This window comes from Canis lupus, chromosome 6 (assembly GCF_003254725.2).
Source record: "Canis lupus dingo isolate Sandy chromosome 6, ASM325472v2, whole genome shotgun sequence".
In the NCBI taxonomy this organism is placed as follows: Eukaryota; Metazoa; Chordata; class Mammalia; order Carnivora; family Canidae; genus Canis; species Canis lupus.
In genome coordinates, this window is record NC_064248.1 from 71,915,197 (window position 1) to 71,938,421 (window position 23,225).

The 23,225-nt window shown below is 34.7% G+C and overlaps 1 protein-coding gene across 10 annotated transcripts in view; it reads right to left on the bottom strand.

The window, feature by feature from the left end:
• The window catches only part of TNNI3K (TNNI3 interacting kinase), a 284,880-nt gene that overhangs the window by 254,524 nt on the left and 7,131 nt on the right, over positions 1–23,225 (bottom strand). For 9 of the 10 annotated variants that reach the window (XM_049111790.1, XM_025417974.3, XM_049111786.1 and 6 more), the window contains exons 3-4: positions 16,803–16,888; positions 13,492–13,589 (exon numbers count right to left, since the gene is read on the bottom strand). In XM_049111790.1, coding sequence (XP_048967747.1) covers positions 13,492–13,589; positions 16,803–16,888 — 184 coding nt within the window. Of the gene's footprint in view, positions 1–13,491; positions 13,590–16,802; positions 16,889–18,472; positions 18,614–23,225 lie in introns of those variants that run through there. The other variant, XM_049111789.1, reaches the window with a different exon arrangement.

The window sequence follows — 23,225 nt, forward strand, 5'->3', positions numbered from 1 at the left end:
CAAAATTTGTGGAATGTAAGGGAAAGCATGTCATGATTTCTTCAGAATGGTCAAATGTCGAGGTCAGTTTGAAGTACTAAATCATGGTTTCCTACCTTGGTTAGATTTCTCAAGTTGACCTCTGATCTAAATTTTTCTTTTTTTTTTAGATCTACTACAAAGATAGAGCTTTTATCTTCTGAAGCTATGCTAAGGAGAATATAACAAAACAATCATTGCTATTTAAAAATTGCTTACTATGGGCTAAGCATCATATAAAATGTTTTATTGACATCTCTTCAAGCTTCATAACTTACTTACGAGAAAAATACTAATATCTCTATCATGGCTGATAGCAGTCATATTCAAAGAATTTAAAGTACCTGTAGAACCTTAAGTAGTTTCTAAGTGCTGGAGCTATGTACAAATTTGGGTCTGTTTGATTCCAAAGTCCATGTTTTATGTCTGACATTTCATGGTGCTTTAGCTGATCTTTCCTTAGTTCCAATATGAAAGAGAGGATGTACTTTTGGTGTATTTTGTTGCATTTAACTGGTGAGTCCCAAATACTTTTCCCCTCCTCTACAGAAGTGTTCTGTTCTAATGGAATAATTTTAAAAGTCATCAGTATGGTACACACCTCCCAAGGGGGAAAAAAATTCCTCTAAAAGAATAACATAGGAAAATTTAAATCTGATATAGTTGATATTAATTGCTTGCTCTCTGTGATATATAACAAGTATTGAAGGACAAAGTTTTTAAAAGAATGACCTTAAGATGTGAATAGGGATTGGTCTTTTGGAGAACTGACAGGTTATCCATTATGTGCTATCTAGCCAAATTTACATTATAAGCATTCAATGGGAAACACGGAAGCATTCTCAAGTATGAGGTAAATAAGCCTCTGTAATACATTGTGTACAATATTAATTAATTATAAAGATATTTATTTATTTATTTATTTATTTATTTATTTATTTAGAAGGAGAGTATGGGGAGGAACAGAGGGAGAAGGAAAGAGTCTTAAGCAGACTCTGTGCCCAGTGCAGAGCTCGAGGTAGGGCTCTGTCTCATGACTCTGAGGTATGACCTGAGTCAAAACCAAGAGTCAGAGCTCAACCAACTGTGCCACCAGAAGCCACTGTATATTTTTTTAAACAAAAGAAAATCCTCGTGTGGTAGGGTAAGGCTTGAATGAACAAAAAAAAAAAAAAAAATCTGTCCAGCAAATACTTGAAAAAATAGGATTTGGGATATAGAGGCCTCTAAAGATTTACATAAATGGATTAAAACTTTTTGTAATGTTAGCAACTTCAATTCTGTGCTATGTATGAAACTCTAAAACAGCATCTAATATCATGCCTGTTGTTACCTCTGTGATTGTTACTCTAGATAAAGCCGAGATAAATAACCATTAGTGTCAGAGAGCTCAGCTTCTCTACCACCAAATCACATAAGTTAAATACACACACATGCACACACATACATTTGTCTGTAGGTGTTTGTTTTTGCTACTTCTATTTCAGAATAAAAATTAAACTGGGAATTTTTAATATCTAAAAATTATTTTCTTCTGATTATGGAAATGTCCTCTGCAGGTTTTAAAATATGGCACTAATTCATTCATCATCTTCCTAAACAGATATGAAATTTGTGGTCCTTCCCCTTGAATCCAGCTGGGTTCTGATCAAAAGACTGTGGCGGAAGTAAACCACATTTCCTCTAAGGCTAGGTCATAAGAAGCCAAATTATCTTCCTGTATTTTCTGGTAAAATTGTTCTTGAAGCTATTAGCTACCATGTAAGAAGGCTGACTACCTTGAGACAGCCAGGCTCTAAGGAATCCCAGACCACAAAGAGAAGCTACATATCACATACAAGCTTTTCATTCAAATGATCCTGCTAAAGCCAGACGTATAGTCACCCCAGCCTAGACATCAGATATGTGAAGCCTCCAAGGAATTCCAGTTCTCTGCTAGATGAAGTACCCCAGTCATTTGTGTCTTCTTCTCTGAGGCCCTAAATATAATGGAGCAGAATCAAGCCATCCTTGCTGTGTCTTGTCTGAATTTCTGAACTGAGAATCCATAAGAATAATAAAATGATTATTATAGTAGAGTATAAGTTTGGGGTAACTCATTATGCCTCAACAGATAACTAGAACATGTCATAGTGGAAAGTGTAGAAAATAAAGTGAAGGAATCAATAATTTATAACCTGTACTTTATAACCATATAATCACTATTATCATTTGCGTGTTTATTTCCTTCCATTCTTTTTCCCAGGTATGGCCCTTCACGAAACTAGATAGAGCACAGACTAGCACGGCAAAGTAAATTTCTGTTTGCATATTAATGGCCACTTCCTACATTTGGCACATGTCTTCCTTTTTTTTTTTTTTTTTTGGCACATGTCTTCTAACCTCTTAGGCTTTAGGTTTTTTTTCCCTATAAAATGGAGATCATAATAGTATCAATCTCATAGAGCTGTTGTGAGGATTAAATCAAATAATTAATGCATTTTGCATAATGCTTGACATATAATTTTTATCATTAATTATTATGTACACAATTGAGCTATACTACATATAGAGACAAATAATCTCCCTTTTTCATTTAAAATGAAAGTATTTCCCCTCGTGTGGCAGATGCAGAGATATGCCACTCAGATCTCCCTTCACAAAGAGTGTTGTGGGAGAGAGGTTAGCTGGCAGTCTCCCTTAGCTAGCTCTTTCAGATTCCACTGTAGCAATAGAGCTGAGATCTTTTCATGGTGGCCCCCAGTCATTGCCTGAGAAAACTGGTGGTAAAAGGAGATAGTCATTGCGACTCAAGTGATACTCCTCTAATAGGCAGTTTTTGCTCTGGATCTCCCATTGGGCTGGCTAAAATTTTAGTTAAGTCTGCATTGTGGTCTAAAAGCTTCCCCAGGCTTATTCTACTACCTTCCTTTGATTTTCACATGTGTCACTTCCAGATAAATATCTTGCACTCCAAAATCCTATCAGACCCTGCTTTTCAAGAACTCAACTGGCATACCATATCATAAAATATGTTTCTTTAATGTAAATTTAAATCAAAGCTGAATGGGGATTTGAACTTGGGTCTTCTGATTTTAAATCCTATGCTTTTCTCAATACGTGTTACCCTCCACCCTCAACTAATCTAGTCTCAGTTTTTTGGCTTCCACATGTAAGCTCTAACCATGTGCTCTTCATCTGTGAGAAAGGTAATCTAACACCCACTCTATCCATCTTATAGAGATGTTACGGGTTCAAATCGCATAATGTATGTGTGAATGTTTATAAACAAGATTTTTACAAGTGTAAGTTCATATATTAACGTTAAATGTACCACCTCCAAGATCAACCTATGGGAATATCACCTTACATCTTAGTCCACTCTATCCCCAAATATGTTTAATTGTAAATTACTTCAATTTCTTTATCCATCAAGATATCAGAGTTGGGCTAAATTGTTTTCTGTAATACCCTATCTAACTCTAATATACTAATATTCCCTGAAATGTCACATGAAGCTGCAAGAAAGACCTGAACGTGGTGGTTTGGAAAGAAGACTGGGTTTCTGGGTGTGAAAACAGGGATATACAAATAAATATTTTAATAATGTGTTTATTTTAGTATCTTTTCTCTACCAGCCTGGTAATTATTATTGCCTGTTTGTGCTAGTAAGGAAAAGTAAAAAAGCAGTTTTGTACTCCTCAAAGAATATTAAGGTTTCTTTTAGGGCAAGGGACTATACAGAACTTTAATATGAAACATATTTAGTTCCAGGCATTAAAGTTTAATGGACTAGAGCTGCCTCATGCATCATAGACATCTCCAATGAAAGGATCCATTAATCAGTATAAAAATAACTGCTCATGAAAGTTCACACCTATATGCCTCTTGTTGAAATAATTCTGAATTTATCTTTGCAAAAGATATCACTTATTAAAGGTTTTGGTGTGACAGGAATACTTGACTTTGCTTGAAATTTTGAAAAAAGAAAAAAGAAGGAACACACTCTTAGGATAAGTACCTGTACTCAAGGTAATGCCTCTAAATTTGCTTTTGACTTCTTTTTTTTCTCATCACCTCTGCTGACCTTCCTCTTCTGGTTCCTAGTGTTAAATAATAACATCCTGTGGGCTGCTTCCAACTGGTCTTTGAATACACTTGTTCTCTCTTTCAAAAATATAGTGTCAATTTAGTAGGGAAGAGCTAATCAGAATCTCTAGGAGTTTGGGAGAATGTGCAGATACATGCTGTTTGAAAAAGCAAATTGAGTATTATAATTTCTTTAATGTGTTTTCACTTATATTCACTTTATATTAAAATTTTTAAAAACACATGTAAACTGACAGTTAATGTTTATGTTTATCCAAAGGAGCAAAATTTTAAAAAGATCAAGAAATGCACTATTGTAGAAATCTTTCTGTGATCCTGTCACTCCTCAAGATATCACCTAAACTTTTACCTTTTGAAAGCAGCAGTTTACCTTTTGAAGCAGAAAGTAGTCGTTGCCTACATTTTCCCAACTCCATTTATTTTACGTCCATTTTTACACTTTCTATTCCCAGAAATTCACTAAAATATCCCTGAAGGAAATATCTCAAAATTTTCTAATTTCCACATCTAATGACCAAAATAGAACCATATTTTGTCCAATGTCAATATGATTCTTCCTCCTTTGAATAATAGAATTATTCACCATAGAATTATAACTTCATTCATTTATTTATTCAACATGTATTTATTCATGAACACAGACCAGGAATTATTCTATGTACTTAGACTAAGTGATAAGCAATTTAGATCCAGTCCGCTTTGGTGGTGGTCATAATTCTACCAGAGATTATAAACAGGTCACACGGGGGAAACTATGTATATAGTTTGGAATGCATAATATTTACAACTAAAAATTGGAAATAATAGAAATTAAATATTAGGAAACTTCACATAATTTCTGATTCTCTGAAATTTGGGGCAATACCAGGCTTACCTTCCTCTATGGCAATAATTAGCTGGAGCTGAATGCTGACTGCTCCCTTTACATGGAGCATAAATTCTCTAATTTTAGACAGTCTCCGTCACGTTTTATATCTCAAAAACACGGAGTCCAAGTGTTAGCTCCCATTTGACTTTGCCATATTATCTAACACCTTGATTCATTTGTTACCCACATCATTCCTACAAGTATGTAGGATTGTGATTCTTAATTTAGAGGAAGATGTAGAGAAGTAACCAAGTAATGAAAGAGAAGCATAGTATGATAAAGTGTACAAGGTATTTATGACAGTACATTGGAGGGGCACCTAATCCAGACTTGGGAGGGGTCAGAGAGGGATATCCAAAAACCAGTGCTAATATAAAAATTGAAGGGTAAGTTAGTGTCTTAAGTTCACATCTTATCAACTTTTTACTGAGAACATGTTAATTTACAGATTATGAAATATTGGGTTACTAAGAAGAAATATAAATATAAAAAAGAAATCTTAATATTTGTTCTAATTGGTGGGTATAAATGATTTCTGGTTCCTTAAATTAAAGACTTTAAGCAGTCTTTAAAAGTTGCAATTACCTGGAAGATTTAGTTAAGTATGCAAAAAATAAGATTCTTTTTTTGCATGTGTGAATTTTGTTTCTTTTTCTAAGCATTTGTTATTATCTTGACAAATATCCATTTGGAGAAAATGCTCTCGTTAATCAGGAAACTTTATTTATTCAAATAAAAAGGCAACTTAGGGGGATCCCTGGGTGGCGCAGCTGTTTGGCGCCTGCCTTTGGCCCAGGGTGCGATCCTGGAGACCCGGGATCGAATCCCACGTCGGGCTCCCGGTGCATGGAGCCTGCTTCTCCCTCTGCCTGTGTCTCTGCCTCTCTCTCTCTCTCTCTCTCTGTGACTATCATAAATAAATAAAAATAAATAAATAAAAATAAATAAAAAGGTAACTTAGATTTTAAAAATATCAATTAACTTTGCCCTCTAAATTAATGGTTTTCAGTGGAGGGTGATTTTATCCCCAAGAGGCAATGTTTGCAGACATTTTTGGTGTCACACTGGGGATGGGGGAAGTAGCTATCAGCATCTAGAGACTAGAGGCCAGGAATGCTGCTAAATATTTTACAATGCACAGGACAGCTCCCATAATAAGGGGTAATACAATTCAAAATATCAGTAGTGCTGAGGCAGAGAAAATCTATGTAAGTAAAGGATTCAGAAACTAAAAAAAAAAAAAAAAGGATTCAGAAACTATGAAACACATGCTTTATAACCTGGTTTTTAGGTCGGTTGAAAAAAGTACCAATTTTGCAATCAAATACATGTGTTAAGAAAGGAAAAAAAAATCAGAAAAAAAAAAAACATATAACAGTTTCCAGGCTATGGATCACCCTAAATAGAATACAGAGCTTTTTGTTAGGCAGGGTCGTGTGGTAATAAGAACCTAGGTCTACTGAGCCAAAATATATAGGTTAAATTAAATTTTTACCGCCTTCCATGCCCATTCCCTTTTTAAAAAAATATTTAAAGGACTTCTGAATGACTGGAATGAGATCCTGCTAGAAGGCTGTAGGATAGAATAAACGACCATTCAACACCCGTTTTTATCATATTAATTGCTTAAAAAAAGTTAACTAATCAAATGCTATTTTTCATTCACTGAGAAATTTCAAGTGGTTGCTTATGTATTGAAGGAAGAGTATATGTAAGGTTAATCAGACAGATATGTTTTTGTTCATTACCATTCTTATTTAAGATTTTTGAAACCATGGAAATCTCAATTTTTTCCCCAAAGTCTTATGTTTCATTTTAGGAGAAGAATTTAGATACTATTAAAAGAAGTATGCCTCAGAGTGGAGTGCAAATATGACAGGTATCTTGTAAGAAAATTAGTTAAGGTACAAAACAGAAATATCAGAAATTCTATTTATCTGTATTTATTAAAAAAGAATTAAATTTTACTAAGATTTAACATGAAAATTTATAGTGGTGGTCTCAGTTAATGTTAGTTATGTATACATTTAATAACCAAAGTATAACAAATAAATATTGTAATTCCAAATGGAGAGAAGTTGAGAATTGCTTCTCACTTTTCTTTTTTAGTGTTTAGTACATAAGGACACATTATAGCTAATGTGAGCTAAACTTAGTGGATTTGTAGATTTTAATATCTAATTTAAAATGAATTTATCTTTAAAAAATTGCCAGATTGTCTTGAAAAGATTCCTGTGGAAAAAAATCACAGAGGAAATGTTTATTACAAGAAGAAAGGAAGGAAAATAGCAGAGTTGTCATGCTGGCAATTTTCTTTCTAGTAATCTGAGCTTTTGGTAAGTCAACCTTTCAGGTAAAATTAATGACAATCTAATCATAATTGAAAACAAATTCATCAAAATATTTTTGTTAAAAAATTTTGATATTATCAAAAATGATATATGAAATATGGATCTATACTCATAAATTTTAACTCTGTCTGCCAAAGTATATTTTTGCCCACACCTATTTATTGATGATTGTGTTCATAATTATAATTTATGAACAAATATATGTATTTGGGATGCAAATTTTATATGACATATGATAAAAAATTGGAATCCATTAATCTAAGAATAGACTTCACTACTTTGATGTTGTTAGGATTACATATTCTCATTTCTTTAGAATGTAATAATCCAGAAGACAATCTTTTTTGTCTGTTTTTCTGTATAAAATGGCTGAACACGAGGAGCACCTAGATGGTTCAGTCAGTTAAGCTTCCAACTCTTGGTTTTGGCCCAGATCATGATCTTAGGATTGTGGGATGAGGCCCATGTTGGGCTATGTGCTCAGGTAGGAGTCAGCTTGGAATTCTGATTCTCTTCCTGTCCCTTTCCCTGGGCCCCTTCCCCTGCTTGTGGGCTGGTACATGCTTGTACTCTCTCTCTCTCAAATAAATAAGTAAATAAATGAATAAATACATGCATACACACAAACATACATACTATTTTTTAAAAAATGGTTGAACATTAGGTCTTCAGTAAATGTTTGTTTGAAATAAAAGTTCAATATGATAGTTAACTTTTATTGAGTAATTACTAATAGCTAACTGCTGCACATGGTTTGTCCTTTTTAAAACTATAAACCATCCAATGAAATAGGTAATTCTATTTCCTCCATTTCAGAAACTGAATAATTTGTTTACAGATGCGAAGTCTCAAACTGAGATAGGCTTCGAAGCTGACAATTTTTATTGAGGTACATTATATCTATCAATATCAAGTATTGTTTGTGCTGTTTGGATACTCATTAATTTACCAAGAATATTTATCAAGGGTCTTTTATAAGTCCTTATACACTGAGGAATTAAAGAAAAAGACTCTCAATGCTAAAAGTTCACAGACCAACATCTGAAATATCCAAATAAATACTTCTAAGTGCTATAATATAAAAAAATGTGCATTTGTAATTGAAACACAAAAGAAAGTACAATAAAATATGCTTGAGAGTCCAAGAAAACTCAAGATCAATTTATCTTTGTTTTATAAGTAATAATCTCCTATCAGGAAAATAAATAAAAATATATTTAAGCAGAAGAAATAATAAAAATAAAAACACTGGAATATAAAAAATGCTTGTCCTAAAGAATGAAGTAATCTAGAAGAGTGTTTTCAAACTTTAGTCTGTAAACCTGTCAGCTGGGATTAAAAACAAAACAAAACAAAAAACAAAACCACATTCTGGTTTATTAGGGGTGAGGTTCTGCATTTCTAAAAATCTCTCATTTGAGGGTACGCTATTTGAAGCAGTCAGTAATGATAGCTTCAAGATTTACAGGAAAATATGGAAAAATAAAGGAACAGATGAGTAATTATAAAAGAAATTGAAATTATATTTTAACATCAAGGGAAATCCTACTGAAAAGCACAGTATCTTAAATTAATAATTCTTAGCAGATTAGCATCAGATGGGATATGGCAGAGAAATAGTTTTTGAACTTGAATTCAAGTCATTAGAAATAATTAAATTTTAAGAACAGAGAGAAAGAAGATAAAAGAAAATGGAGACTCAGTAACCTGTGGAAGATTACCAAACATTCTAATATACATATTTGAAAAAATAATGATCAAAATTTCTGAATTTGATGAAAGCATATACTTATGAACTTAAGCTCAATGAACTCTAAAAAGCATTGACACAGAAAATCATACACGGGATTGTAACAACCAATCTGCTAAAAACTAAAGATATTTTCTCTCATCTTCTTTAAAAGACATGAAGGGTTTATCACAAAAATCCTAACAATATATTGGAGTTTATAACATATGTGTGTATATATATATATATATGTGTGTGTGTGTGTGTGTGTGTGTGTGTGTATATATATATGCATATATATATAGTATTTGGCAACAATAGTATAAAGGATGAATATAAAGTGGAACTATACTATGGAAGGTTCTTACATTTAAAGTGAAGCAGGCCAATATTAAGAGACAGTGCATGCATTTATTGAAGATCTGTAGTGTAATCACTAGAGTAATCAGTTAAGAAATAATGCATACAATTTTTGCTACAAGAAAATGATAAGGCAAGCCACAAACTGGGGAAAATTTTGCAAAATATATATCCAAAAAGACCCATATCCAAAATATATAAAGATCTCTTCTTACTTACAATTCAAGAAAACGATAAATAAAACTTAAAAATGGGATAAAGATTTAAACAGACATTACAGGGGAAAAAAATGTGACAAATAAGCACATGAAAATCTATTTAACCTCATTAGTTACTAGTGAAATGTAAATTAATCATAAATATTAATATACATCCCACAGAAAGGCTAAAAATAAATATTGACAAGTGTTGGCAAGAGTGTAATATATCCACTAGAATTGCAGACATTGTTGATGGAAATGGAAGATGACATAGTCAATTTGGTAAAGGATTTTACATTATCTTGTAAAATATACAGTTTATGATATGACCCTTCAATTCCATTCCTATGCATTGCCCAAGAGAAATAAAAACACATGTTCAAACAAAGATCTTTGCATGTATGTTAATAGCTTAATTTATAATAGTCAAAAACTGGAAACAACCAAAATGTCCATAACAGGTCAATTGTTAAACAAGTGGTAGTATAGCCATAGAAAGAAATACAGCTCTACAATAAAAGAAATGAATTACTGAACACACAAAAGAAAACATATTGAGTGGAGTGCATTTATGTAAAATTCTAGAAAGGGAAAAATTATACTGATAGAAAACACATGGTGGTTTCCAGAAGCCATGGGGATAGAGGAGGGAACTGACTATAAAGGGTACGGGGTGAACTTTTTTATATGATAGAAAAGTACTACACCATGACTGATGATTAGTACATGACTGTATATGTTTTTAAAAGTCTTCAAATTGTCCACTTAAAATTGTGAATTTTCCTGTGCCTAAATTATACCTCAATAAATCTAGCCCTTATAAAAAAAAAAAAAACTAAACAAAAACAAAGCAAAAACAAACAAAACAAATAAGAGGAGTGCTATCTTCTACATGGAATTAAAAAAAAAAAAACGAAACACTTGTTCCATTTAATAATGAAAGCAGAGTTGCCCTGTTGGTAAAAATTACCCAGCCCTGAGGTGGACCCAGCATGCCAGGGTATATCATTTAAAATGCTGCTGATGTGACCAATAAAAAGATGTGAAAATCAAATTATTCATTTTGTGAGTGGTAAGAAAAAATAAATTTCACTTGCAATATTTATAAAAATCCAACTAAATGTATGTAAGCAACTGTTCTGTGTGTGCCAAAATATTAAAATAGGATAGGATAGGATAGGATAGGATAGGATAGGATAGGATAGGATAGGAAAGGAAAGGAAAGGAAAGGAAAGGAAAGGAAAGGAAAGGAAAGGAAAGGAAAGGAAAGGAAAGGAAAGGAAAGGAAATAAAGGCAAGGAAATTTCTTTCAGATAAAAGGAGATTCAGAAATAAGAAAACTAAAAATGAATGATCCTGGAATCAATCCTAAATAAGAAAAAAATGAACAGATTTTTATAAATGACACTAATATGATAAGTAATCAAATTTGAATTTGGAGTAAGATTTAGAAACTAGTATTGCATCAATCTTAAATTTTCCGATTTTGATCATGTATTGTGTTTATGTAAAGTGAATTTTCTTATTCCTTTTTTTTTTTTTTTTTTTTTTTGAATTTTCTTATTCTTAAGCAGGTCAAGGAATGGATAATTAGAACTAGATTTAATGCAATGGTAGTAGAAATGGCTGCCTTATATAGTTTCTGTGTTTTTTTTTTTTTTAAGTTTTTTTATTTTTTTTATTTTTTTTATTTATGATAGTCACACACACACAGAGAGAGAGGCAGAGACACAGGCAGAGGGAGAAGCAGGCTCCATGCACCGGGAGCCCGACGTGGGATTCGATCCTGGGTCTCCAGGATCGCGCCCTGGGCCAAAGGCAGGCACCAAACCGCTGCGCCACCCAGGGATCCCTGTTTCTGTGTTTTAAAGGAAATTGTCAATTTAATCTGTTTTTGCCTTTGTTAAGGAATAAGTAGAGTAATCATGCCGTCTATTATGGCCTTTTCAAAATTTTTGTCTACTTTATGTCCTAAGATTCTAAATTTGTTTCAACTTGCTACAAAAAAAGCTAGTCCGTATATCCTTCTGTAAAATATATGAAAACAGAAGAAATAGAGCAAAGGGAATTCTAAACACGGAAATTTAATTTTCATAAACAGAAGCGTAACAAATTCTGTAAAGATTGTAGCACTAAATCATTCAGAATGCATTTCTGTGGTTGTGTCATACTAAGTGTTAGGAAAACAAACTAATATAGAAAGGAATCTCCCAGACAGACTCAGAATTCATGGTTCCGCATACTGCCTTAACGATGCATTACTGGCTTCCTATTCCTTGGAGAGCTCTTCTACTTTCACCTCCTACTATTTAACAGGAAAGCCAGCATCAGAACACATGCTGAACTCAGCCTCAATTCATATTTCACAGGATGATTAGGAGGTATTAAAAGCAATTTAGCACATAACTGACACTTTCTTCCAGAAAAAAAAAAAAAAAAAGTTGACTAGGCATTGACGGGTGCAAAAAAGGATGAGTATTAGAGCATTTGCACTATGAATGAAGTACAGGAATATGTGAAGCTGGATCATGGGGAAAACATGGCTGTCTTCTCTCACAGTGATAAACTCTAAAGGTTGGGGGAGGGAACGTAGTACAAAGTGATCCTGATAGGAGCAACAGCTGCCCCCTCCAACACCTGCACATACAAAACTGAAAGAAAATCCTTTTACAAATTCACATGAAATTGAGAAAGAACAAAATGTGCAATATAACAATGAGAGTCTGAGAGTGTGAGCCAATTGCTCTTGATTCCAATCATTATTTTGGCATTTACTAGATTCTAACTTTAACCTTCAGTTTCCTTTTCTATAAAATAAACCCTATTATGCATCTCAACAAGTTACATTAATAGTTGAAGAAATAATGTATACAAAATTTAGTGTAATACTTAACTAAGTCCAGAGTAAATAAAAACTTATTATACTCAGGGCATGAACAATTTATATTTTATGGTATTCTATAACTTTTATTTATGACAATCTCAGGGATCTATCCCAATACTGAGTATCCCAGTTTTTCCAATCCACTTTTATATTTACTTTCTGATGAGGTACTGAGATTAGTTGGGAAACAGGAACTGTTGCAAGGAAATAAGCTGAAGCAAAAGTAGGAGAACTAAAAAGGATACTATAGGGAACTCCACAGATTTTTAAAAAAATTTTATTTATTTATTTATTTAAGAGAGAGAGAGATACATGAGTGCCCACAACTGGGTGGTGGTGGCAGAAGGGGCAGAGAGAGAGAGAGAGAGAGATTGAGAGAGAGAGAATATTAAGCAGGTTTCACACCCAGTTCAGAGCCCCACATGGGGCTGGATCTCTTGATCCTGGGATTATGACCTGAGCCAAAACCAAGAGTCAGATACTTAACCAACTGAGCCACCTATGTGCCTCTAGAAAGATTGTCAATTAAGGAAAATGTGCAGAAAAAGAAATGTAGCTTCAATGCCCTTCTTTCACTGTCATCCTCTTCTGCACAGAGGCAGGTTGGTTTCCTGGTGAGAAGCTCTAGCAAGGGGACCAGATGGCCAGGTCTTAAATCCTGGCTAACGTGTTGACTATGTAATCTAGGGATAAAAACAATATTCATTTACCGATTTCTTGTGAGACTTAAATGAGTTGAACATGGAAAGCATCAGAAAGAGCATGTGTCTGGTTTATAGATGAAACCAACTCAATATAGAGAAAGGACTTCATCCAGTAATATAATGCTCTGATCACTCTGAATGTTTTTCATGATTATCAATTTGCCATGAAAAAAGAAAAGAAAGAAAAGAAGAGGAGGAAGAGGAAGAGAAGAAGAAGGGCAGCAGCAGTCTAAAGACACACATCATCCTTAGTCGTAATACAATATTATGGGAACAAAAATATCATACCTTGTAGACTGCCAGGTGCAAGGCTGTAAATCCATTTCTTGTCAGTCGAGATGGGCGAAGTCCTTTTAACATAAGGGTTCTAACATGTGACTTGTTGCCTGAAAGAGAAAAGTGAAAGAAGGCTGAATGGTTGTGGGGGTAGACCAAGTCTTTGAAATCTTTCTTTGACTTAATGATAAACTCACACTGATGTATGAAAATGTCAGCCCCGTGGCACTGGCTGGTTCAGGTGGTTGAATGGTTGGGTTCAACGTCTGACTCTTGATTTTGGCTCAGGTCATGTTCTCAGGGTTCTGGGATCGCCTGCCTTGGGCTCTCTGCTCAGGGTGGAGTCTGTATGTCCCTCTCCTGACCAGCCCCCCTCAATTCGCTCATGTTCGTGCTCTCTCTCTCAAATAAATAAAATATTTAAAAATATCAGATTGCTAGTCTGCAGGCCATTTCTAAAGTTTTCTATTAACTGATAGCCTTCCTTATTCGTGAACATTTCTATTTCACTTACAGAACTTTGTATCAATGCTGCATTATTTTAATGCACTTGTGTTACATTTTTTCTGTAGTATTCTCATCATCAGTTGATTTTAAAATATAAAAACAGTCATTTTAACAAGCTGTTAGTAAAGAGAGGAGGCAAGGTGGAGGAAGTGCAGGGATCCTCAATTCACCAGGTCCCACAGACGTACCTAGATTGCTTTCAGAACACCCTGAACACCCAAGACTTCGATCTGAGATGTAAAGAGAGAAGGACTGGAAGGCTACAGAGAGAAAAGTGATTGCTCCTGTGGAGGTAGGGAGAAGAACAAAGATGGGGGAGGAGAGCCCCAGCAAGTGGGGCAACCAGGAAACCGTGGGGAGGTGAGCCATGCAGCCTTGGAAGAATAAATATTGTGAAATGTCTATGCTATAATTTCTATGCTATAAGGGCAATTTACACATTCAATGCAATCCCTATGAAAATACCATGGACTTTCTTCAGAGAGTTGGAACAAATCATCTTAAGATTTGTGTGGAATCAGAAAAGACCCCAAATAGCTAGAGGAATGTTGAAAAAAGAAAACCAATGCCGGGGACATCACAATGCCTGACTTCAAGCTGTATTACAAAGCTGTGATCATCAAGACAGTGTTGTACTAGCACAAACACAGACATATAGATCAATGGAACAGAAGAGAGAACCCAGAAATGGACCCTCAACTCAATGGCCAATGCATCTTTGACAAATAAGGAAAGGATATCCACTGGAAACAGGGTAGTCTCTTTGATAAGTGGTGCTGGGAAAATTGGACAGCCATGTGCAGAAGAATGAAACTAGACCAATCTCTTACACCAGACACAAAGATAAACTCAAAATGGTTGAAAGATCTAAACATGAGACAAGAATCCATCAAAATCCTAGAGGAGAACACAGGCAACACCCTTTTTGAACTTGGCCACAGCAACTTCTTGCAAGATACATCTATGAAGGCAAGGGAAACAAAAGCAAAAATGAACTATTGGTACTTCATTAAGATAAAAACTTCTTCACAGTGAAGGAAACAACAAAACTAAAAGACAACCTACAGAGTGGGAGAAGATACTTGCAAATGACATATCAGATAAAGGGCTAGTTTCCAAGATCTATAAAGAACTTATCAAACTCAACATCTAAGAAACAAACAATCCAGTCATGAAATGAGGAGACATGAACAGAAATTTCTCCAAAGAAAACACAGACATGGCCAACAAGCACATGAGAAAATGCTCCACATCACTTGCCATCAGGGAAATACAAATCAAAATCACAATGAGATACCACCTCATATCAGTGAGAATGGGGAAAATTAACGAGACAGGAAACAACAAATGTTGGGGAGGATGTGGAGAAAGGAGAACCTCTTGCACTGTTGGTGGGAATGTGAACTGGTACAGCCACTCTGGAGAACAGTGTGCAGGTTCCTCAGGAAGTTAAACATAGAGATACCTATGACCCCGCAATTGCACTACTGGGTATTTCTCCCAAAGGTATTGATGTAGTGAAACGCCAGGATATCTGCACCCCAGTGTTCATAGCAGCAATGTCTACAATAGCCAAACTGTGGAAGGAGCCATGATGTCCTTCCACAGATGACTGGATAACAAAGATGTGGTCTATATATGCACTGGAATATTACTCAGAATCAGAAAGGACGAATACCTACCATTTGCTTCAACATGGATGGAACTGGAGGGTATGATGCTGAGTGAAGTAAGTCAATCAGAGAAGGACAATCATCATATGGTTTCACTCATACGGGGAATATAAGAAATAGTGAAAGGGATTATAAGGGAAAGGAGGGAAACTGAGTGGGAAAAATTAGAGAGGGAGATAAACCATGAGAGACTCCTAACTCTGAAAAACAAGCAAAGGATTGTGGAAAGGGAGGTGAGTTGGAGGATGGGGTGACTGGGTGACGGGCACTGGGGAGCACTTGATGGGATAAGCACTGAGTATTATATGTTAGCAAATTGAATTTAAATTAAAAAAAGTAAAAAAAAAAGCTATTAGTGAAAAAGCTTAGATAGAAATCTAGTTGTACAGGATGTCTCAGAACATTATTAGCAATAGAGCTTATTTAGATTAAAGAAATCTGGAAGAAATGACTAAGGTTGAGAAAGCATGTTTAAATTTGGGAGGAAGACCTGTTAAGCAGAGCCTGCTTAGTTTGGGAGGAATGGTTAAGAAATATGATTAGAGTCAGTATTTCTGCATTAGGGTATTCTTTAAAAACCTGAGTTCAATGAATAGTAGTTGGTATTAACAAAGTTAATATTAATCATTTGTTATTTAATAAATTGACATATGCCCGTACTTGGGATTCATTAAGGAACAAAATAAAACAGAATGTGAGCCAAATCAAACTCTAACTCTTCCTTTTGATCAATCTTCACTTTGAGATTTTCATCTTTGGCATTTATCTTACCTTACACATATTTTACTACAGATTGTAAAGCAATTGCAATGTGTTATTTTAGGGAATGCTTTAAGTGCTTCTGAATTTAACCTAATCTCTGACTGGCATGGCCAATACTGAAAAATGATTTTTTTTTTCCCAAGCAAATTAAGTGACGTGGTTCAGCGTAGGAACACAATGCAACCTAAAATCAGAGCTAAATCAATTGGAACATCTGCCTGGTAGTTACTGCTTCAACTGAAGGTTTTCAGGGTTTTAGGGATAAAGCAAAAAAGAAAATTGAGCATGAATAGAATTGTCCTTTGGACTATTCAGCAACTAAAATAATTGATCACATAGACATGTAACTAGTTTATAAAGTATTGAGTTTCAAGCACTCACCTCCACATATGCAACATAGATGAAGTAGAGACAGCCCATTTTCTGTGCGGTAATTTAAGTTGACTTTACTGAAGGCATCATCAGAGCTGAAAAAAATTTTTTCATATGATCAAAAATTTCACCTTTTAGTTTATTAATTTTCACTTCAAAAACTATAAAAGGGAATCATGTTATTATAAATTCAGAAATATATCTTTTCTAGGGTTTTGATGTACCTAGAAAAAGAATTTTGAAAATGTATCCATATGAAGAATAATTTAAGTCCAGAGAAAGTAATTTGAAAGTTTGAGAGACTAAGTTTAAATGAACGACTGTTGTGCAGTTTTGTGTTCTACGTATAATTCAAACTTTCCAAGGCAACTTTATGAATTAAAAAACTTATGTATAATAGAAACAGAAAACAGACATTTGAAAGTAAACTCATTCACATTCAGAATTTCACCGCACATTTATGGAGAAATTCAAGAAATCTCTCCAAAAAGGAAAAAAAAAAAAAAAAAAAACGTAGAATTTGATGAGATATTGAAGAGAGGAATATAATCCCGATGTTTTACAAATTCTGCCTGAAGCAAAGTTTCCTTGTACTCTGACAGGGTCAGATTTCACAGATAAAGAAGGTCTAAACTCTGATCAGGTACTATGATACAATCCCTGGAGGGGAGGAGTGTTAGTGATTCAATTAATAAAATCCTTGACTTTGTCTGAACAAAGACCATTGCCCCAGGAGGGCCCCAGAGAGCCACAGGTAGCCCTGGAAAAGGAATGTCAAGCTGAAATTCCTGACCTCTTGAAGTCCTTCGTACTCCCAGGGCATTTTTCAGTAGAAATGAGATCATATCCTTGGCCTCCCAGGTCAATTTCATGCTGCTTCCTGCCTATTTAAATCTCCAGCAGCTTTAGTGAGATATCATAGTCTTTGGGAGTGAGCCTTCCATATCATTTGTAAAGTACTTACACTTGAAAGGTACTAAAATTCAGGACATTATCATCATGGCACCCAGTTAAGCACTTCAAAAGCTATTGGAATATTTAAAATACAAAAGAAAAGGTGCTATTGCCAGGGCGCTACTAAAACGAGAAAACCTCTAAATCTAGGGACATTGAAGGATCTCAATGAAAAGCTTTCAGTAGCAAGGGCAAGCCCAGTGGTTTGTTTTCAGAGAACATTCTAGAACTTCCCCATCCTCATAACCTTCTTGCTTTGCCTCTTCAACTTTTCAGCGGCAAAGTCCACAGACATGCTTATTCGTATTGAGAAACATACCTCAACTTGCTTTGGAATGCTATATGTAGAAGTACAATAACTCAGTCATCTTTACACATGTTAATATAAGAGAGCAAGGAGACAAGGATTTTGGGAAAAATAGGTAAGAGTTTAATTCACTCCTTTCTGTACTTTCCCCTAGTTCAATGAAATACGTAAAAAAAAGGAATTCTGATGAAAATACTACTGTTTTAAACGTCTATTGAAAATGAACCTAATTGTAAATGGTATACCTATTTTATGGTATGTGCATTAACTTCACAAAATAACATGGTTCTTGGAAATGTGTGGCCTTGGCCTGAGCCAGGCTTCTAAACCCTTAAAGCCAATTGTATTACAGATGTCTTGGAGAAATTAAACTTAATAGGTAGTACTAAACAAAGTGCACTCAGCAGCTCAGACTTACAAGTGCATTCACGGAGGTCTTCTCTGTGGTTATGATTTCAAATAGTACAGGTTTTCTGAAGAGCTGAACTCTGCTTTTAAAGCTCGTCAGATGGGATTTTTCTCTTAAGGTTTGTAGGAAATCAGTGTCCATAAACAAAAAATATAAAAAAAAGGAAAGAAAATTGTGACTAGCACTTGAAAATGCTGATTGACAATGATTTGGAAACTGTGAGCTGCATTGCCTTTTCTTTCTTGGTCCTTCCATTACCCAGCAGCGAAACACACAATAAGATCAAAAGACAGAAAACAAAGTATTGCATGGGGAAGGAAAGGGAAGTTTCTGTTAAATGTAAAGAAATATGTAACCTTCAGCCTAAAAGAAGAGGGAAGGAAGTACCTTTTGAGCTAACTATAATGAACTCAATGGCAAACGCTGAAAGAGGAGGCTTGGGAGCTTCTCTGTAGCAATAAACCCTTGAGAAAATTAGTTTTTCAATGTGTATCTCTAATATTATATAGCAATACCTGCCATCTTTTGATGTTTTAAAAGTGGAATCATTTCAGCAGTGTAGGTAATCCTTAACAGCTATTTGCACCAGGATTGAAATCCTATCCTGCTTCTAGCTTTTAAGTAGTCTTTTTTACCCCCTCCTCTCCAATTTGGACAAGTTGTTAAACCTCTTCAAGCTGTAATTTCTTCAGTTATAAAATGATTAAAATAATACGTAGAGATTATATTGTTGTGAAGAATACACGAGTTTGGGGCTTCCTGTAGTACCTAGCACATATGTTACCAATAAATGGCTATTTTATTATTATCATATTATTAACAAGGTCACTGAGTGTACAACTTCCCCTGCACAGTCTAAATCTTGGGAGAGTTTTAGCACAGTTTTCAAACTAAGTTTGACCTTCTTCAATCTCTCACATTTGACAACCTGTAAAATTTCCTTATTTTGACAATTCTATAGATATAAGTATTTAATGCTCATGGTGACTCTCATTCGGGCTCCTAGAAAATGTCTGACCTTGTCTTCATACGCTCTTAAAAATGATTACCAAGTTGGCTGCTGTGACACCTAGCACCTCTCAGTGATTCAGGACAACTACTAGAATCACAATTTTGTAATATAAGTCCAGGGCATCATGTCAATGGTAAGGTTATTTTCAACACTGGAGATACTAAAACAACAAAAGAGGAAGAAAACAGGAGATCTTGAAAATCCAAACGGGAACAAAAAGATTACACTGAAAAGTTTTATGAGAAGACATATTCAGTTGCTTTCTTATTCCATGATCTAACGCTGATGATGTGTTCAAACAGTCTGGCACCACATCTACTAAACACCAACTGTATGCTCCACCTCTGTTCTTAATAATCATGTTCTCAACATCTACTTCCTATGAACTACTCACTATTCCTGGATCCTTTAAGTGCATCAGTGCTGGGAAAATGCATGCTAGATAGAATTCTGCAACTGATCTCAGCATTAGTCCTGGTCCTGGTCTCTAATGCCCCAATTAGCTCTGCAAAGAGAGTAAACGCTGAATAAACAGAAAATACAAGGTGCTAAAATGTATTGCTTTATCTAAAATAAGAACAATCCTAAATGAATACCTATTGTTTACTAAAGTAAAATTGAAAGCATGAATTATATTAGTGACTTTCTGTTCAATAATCAATTCTTAGCTCACTGAATCTTAAACTAGACTTGACCATCCATACGTAACTCAGTATAGAGTCCTAAAGAGCTCCTTCCTCAAAACTAAACTATTGCCTGTTGTTTTTGTTCTTCTCTTGAATTATATCCTCCTTGAACTCATGCAACTTCTATTAATGCCAACAAAATGAATCACCTGAAAATAGGCTCCCACAATATTTGGCAGTCAAGTGCAATTTTAATAGTACAATTTTTATCTTAACTTTAATAACTGGAATGTAATTTTTTTAATGAGAGTTACTCTGGGGCTATATTTGAATCCTAATTCTCACTTCCCATTAACTTCTAGTCAAATGTTTCTGTTTTGAAACATGTAATTAAAATATTCAAGGTTTTAATGCAATCATTCCTAGGAGAGATATTTCATATTCTCTTCTTTTGCCTCTTCTAAAGGAACTGTGTATGTCAAATTCACTGTCAATTGAACATCACTTATGTATTCTAATACCCTAAGCTCAATTTATTTTTTAATTTTCCCTTACATTTTTCATCACCTGCCATGCCATACTGTAACTTAACATATCCTAATGAGTTCATAGTGCTTGCTAGGGTATGGATGAAGTTCCTAATTAAAATGAAGTCACTATTATGAATATATTTCTAACAGTAAATTCTGTCCTTAATCATTAAAAATGGTAGTTCTGTACCCAAAGGTTACTTTCTTTCTTGTAGCATAATGAACTCTTTTCTTAGCCTTTACCTTTTATTCAGGAAAGTATGCAGTTTTGTGATCCAATTAAACTTCTTTCTCATGACCTCACCCTTTCAAGAAAGTATCTGACATGACCACAATTGGAAACTAATTAAAATGTAACATTTGAACATTTGGCCAAAAATAACATACTACTGTCCAAAATATTCTGAAAGGTGGATGCATTTTATAGATTAATTCTTGTGCTGAAATTTAGGGAAAGACCAAGAAAGTTGCAAGAAGAAAAGGATTTGTTATAGATTGTCTACTTTTCCAAACTGATAATTTAGGTTTTAAATGGCTGATTGTAAATTTGTTTTTGTTTGTTTGTTTTTGTTTGTTTTATTGAACTTCAAATTAGTTAACATATAATGTATTATTAATTTCAGGAGTACAATTTTGTGATTCATCAGTTGCATAAAACACCCCATTTTCATTACATCAAGTGCCCTCCTGAATGCCCATCACCCAATTACTCCATCCCCCTTCCTATATCCCCACTAGCAATCCTCAGTTTGTTCTCTATAGTTAAGAGTTTCTTATTGTTTGTCTTCCTCTCTGTTTTTATCTTAGTTTATTTACCTTCTCTTCCCCTATGTTCATCTGTTTTGTTTCTTAAATTCCTCAAATGAGTGAAGTCATTTGGCATTTGTCTCTCTCTGACTGACTTATTTCACTTAGATAATACCTTCTGGTTCCATCCATATCATTGCAAATGGCAATTTTTCATTCTTTTTTTTGGCTGAGCAACATTCCATATATATTCCATATTCCATGTATATTCCATATATATTCCATGAAAAAAATATATATATATATTCATCAGTGGATGGACATCTGGGCATCTGGGCTTTTTCCACATTTTGGCTATTATGGATAGTGTTGCTATCCATGCATCCATTGGGGTGCATGTGCCCCTTTGAATCACTATTTTTGTATCCTTTGGGTAAATACCTAGTAGTGCAATTGCTGTGTCATAGGGTAACTCTATTTTTAACTTTTTGAGGAAACTTCATACTGTTTTCCAGAGTAGCTGGCCCAGTTTGCATTCCCACCAACAGTGGAAGAGGGTTTCCCTTTCTCTGCATCCTTGCCAACATCCTTTTTTTCCCCACGTTAATTTTAGCCATTCTGACATGTGTGAGGTGGTATCCTATAGTGGTTTTGATTTTTGTATTTTCTAATGGTAAGTGATGTTGAGCATTTTTTCATGTGTCTGTTAGGCATTTGTATGTCTTCTTTGGAAAAATGTCTGTTCGTGTCTTCTGCCAATTTCCTGACTAGATTTTTTACTTTTTGGGTGTGGAGTTTGAAAGTTCTTTATAGATTTTAGATACTAGTCTTCTATCCAATATGTCATTTGCAAATGTCTTCCCCCATTCCGTAGGTTGCCTTTTAGTTTTGTTGATTGTTTCCTTTGCTGTGCAGAAGCTTTTTTATCTTGATGAAGTCCCAATAGTTCATTTTTGCTTTTGTTTCCCTTGCCTTCACAGATGTGTCTAGAAGAACTTCTTGTGGCCGAGGTCAAAGAGGTTGCTGCCCGTGTTCTCCTCTAGGATTTTGATGGATTCTTGCCTTACCTTTAAGTCTTTTCGTCCATTTTGAATTTATCTTTGTGCATAGTGTAAGAGGTTGGTCCAGTTTCATTCTTCTGCATGTGGCTCTCCAGTTTTCTGAAACACCACTTACTGAAGAGACTGTCCTTTTTCCAGTAGATATTCTTTCCTGCCTTGTCAAAGATGAGTTGACCATAGAGTTGAAGGTCCATTTCTGGGTTCTCTCTTCTGTTCTATTGATCACTATGCCTGTTTTTGTGCCAGTACCATGCTGTCTTGATGATTATAACTGTGTCATACATCTGAAGTCCAGAATTGTGATGCTTACAGCTTTGATTATCCTTTTCAACATTACTTTGGTTATTTGGAGTCTTTTCTGGTTCCATATAAATTTTAGAAATGTTTGTTCTAGCTCTGTGAAAAATGCTGGTGTTATTTTGATAGGGATTGAACTAAATATGTAGATTGCTTTGGGTAGTATAGACATTTTAAGAATGTTAGTTTTTCCAATCCATGAGAATGGAATGTTTTGCCATGTTTTCATGGAAAGTTCTCAGAGAACTGATCTTTTACCTCCTTGATCATGTTTATTCTCAGATATCTTATGGTTTTTTGTGCAATTGTAAATGAGACCGATTCTTTGATTTCCCTTTCTGCTGCTTCATTGTTGGTGTATAGCAATGCAACAGACTTCTGTGTGTTGATTTCATATCCTATAACTTTGCTGAATGCCTGTAGCAGTTCTAGTAGTTTTTGGTGGAGTCTTTCAGGTTTTCCACATAGAGTATCATGTTGCCTGTAAAG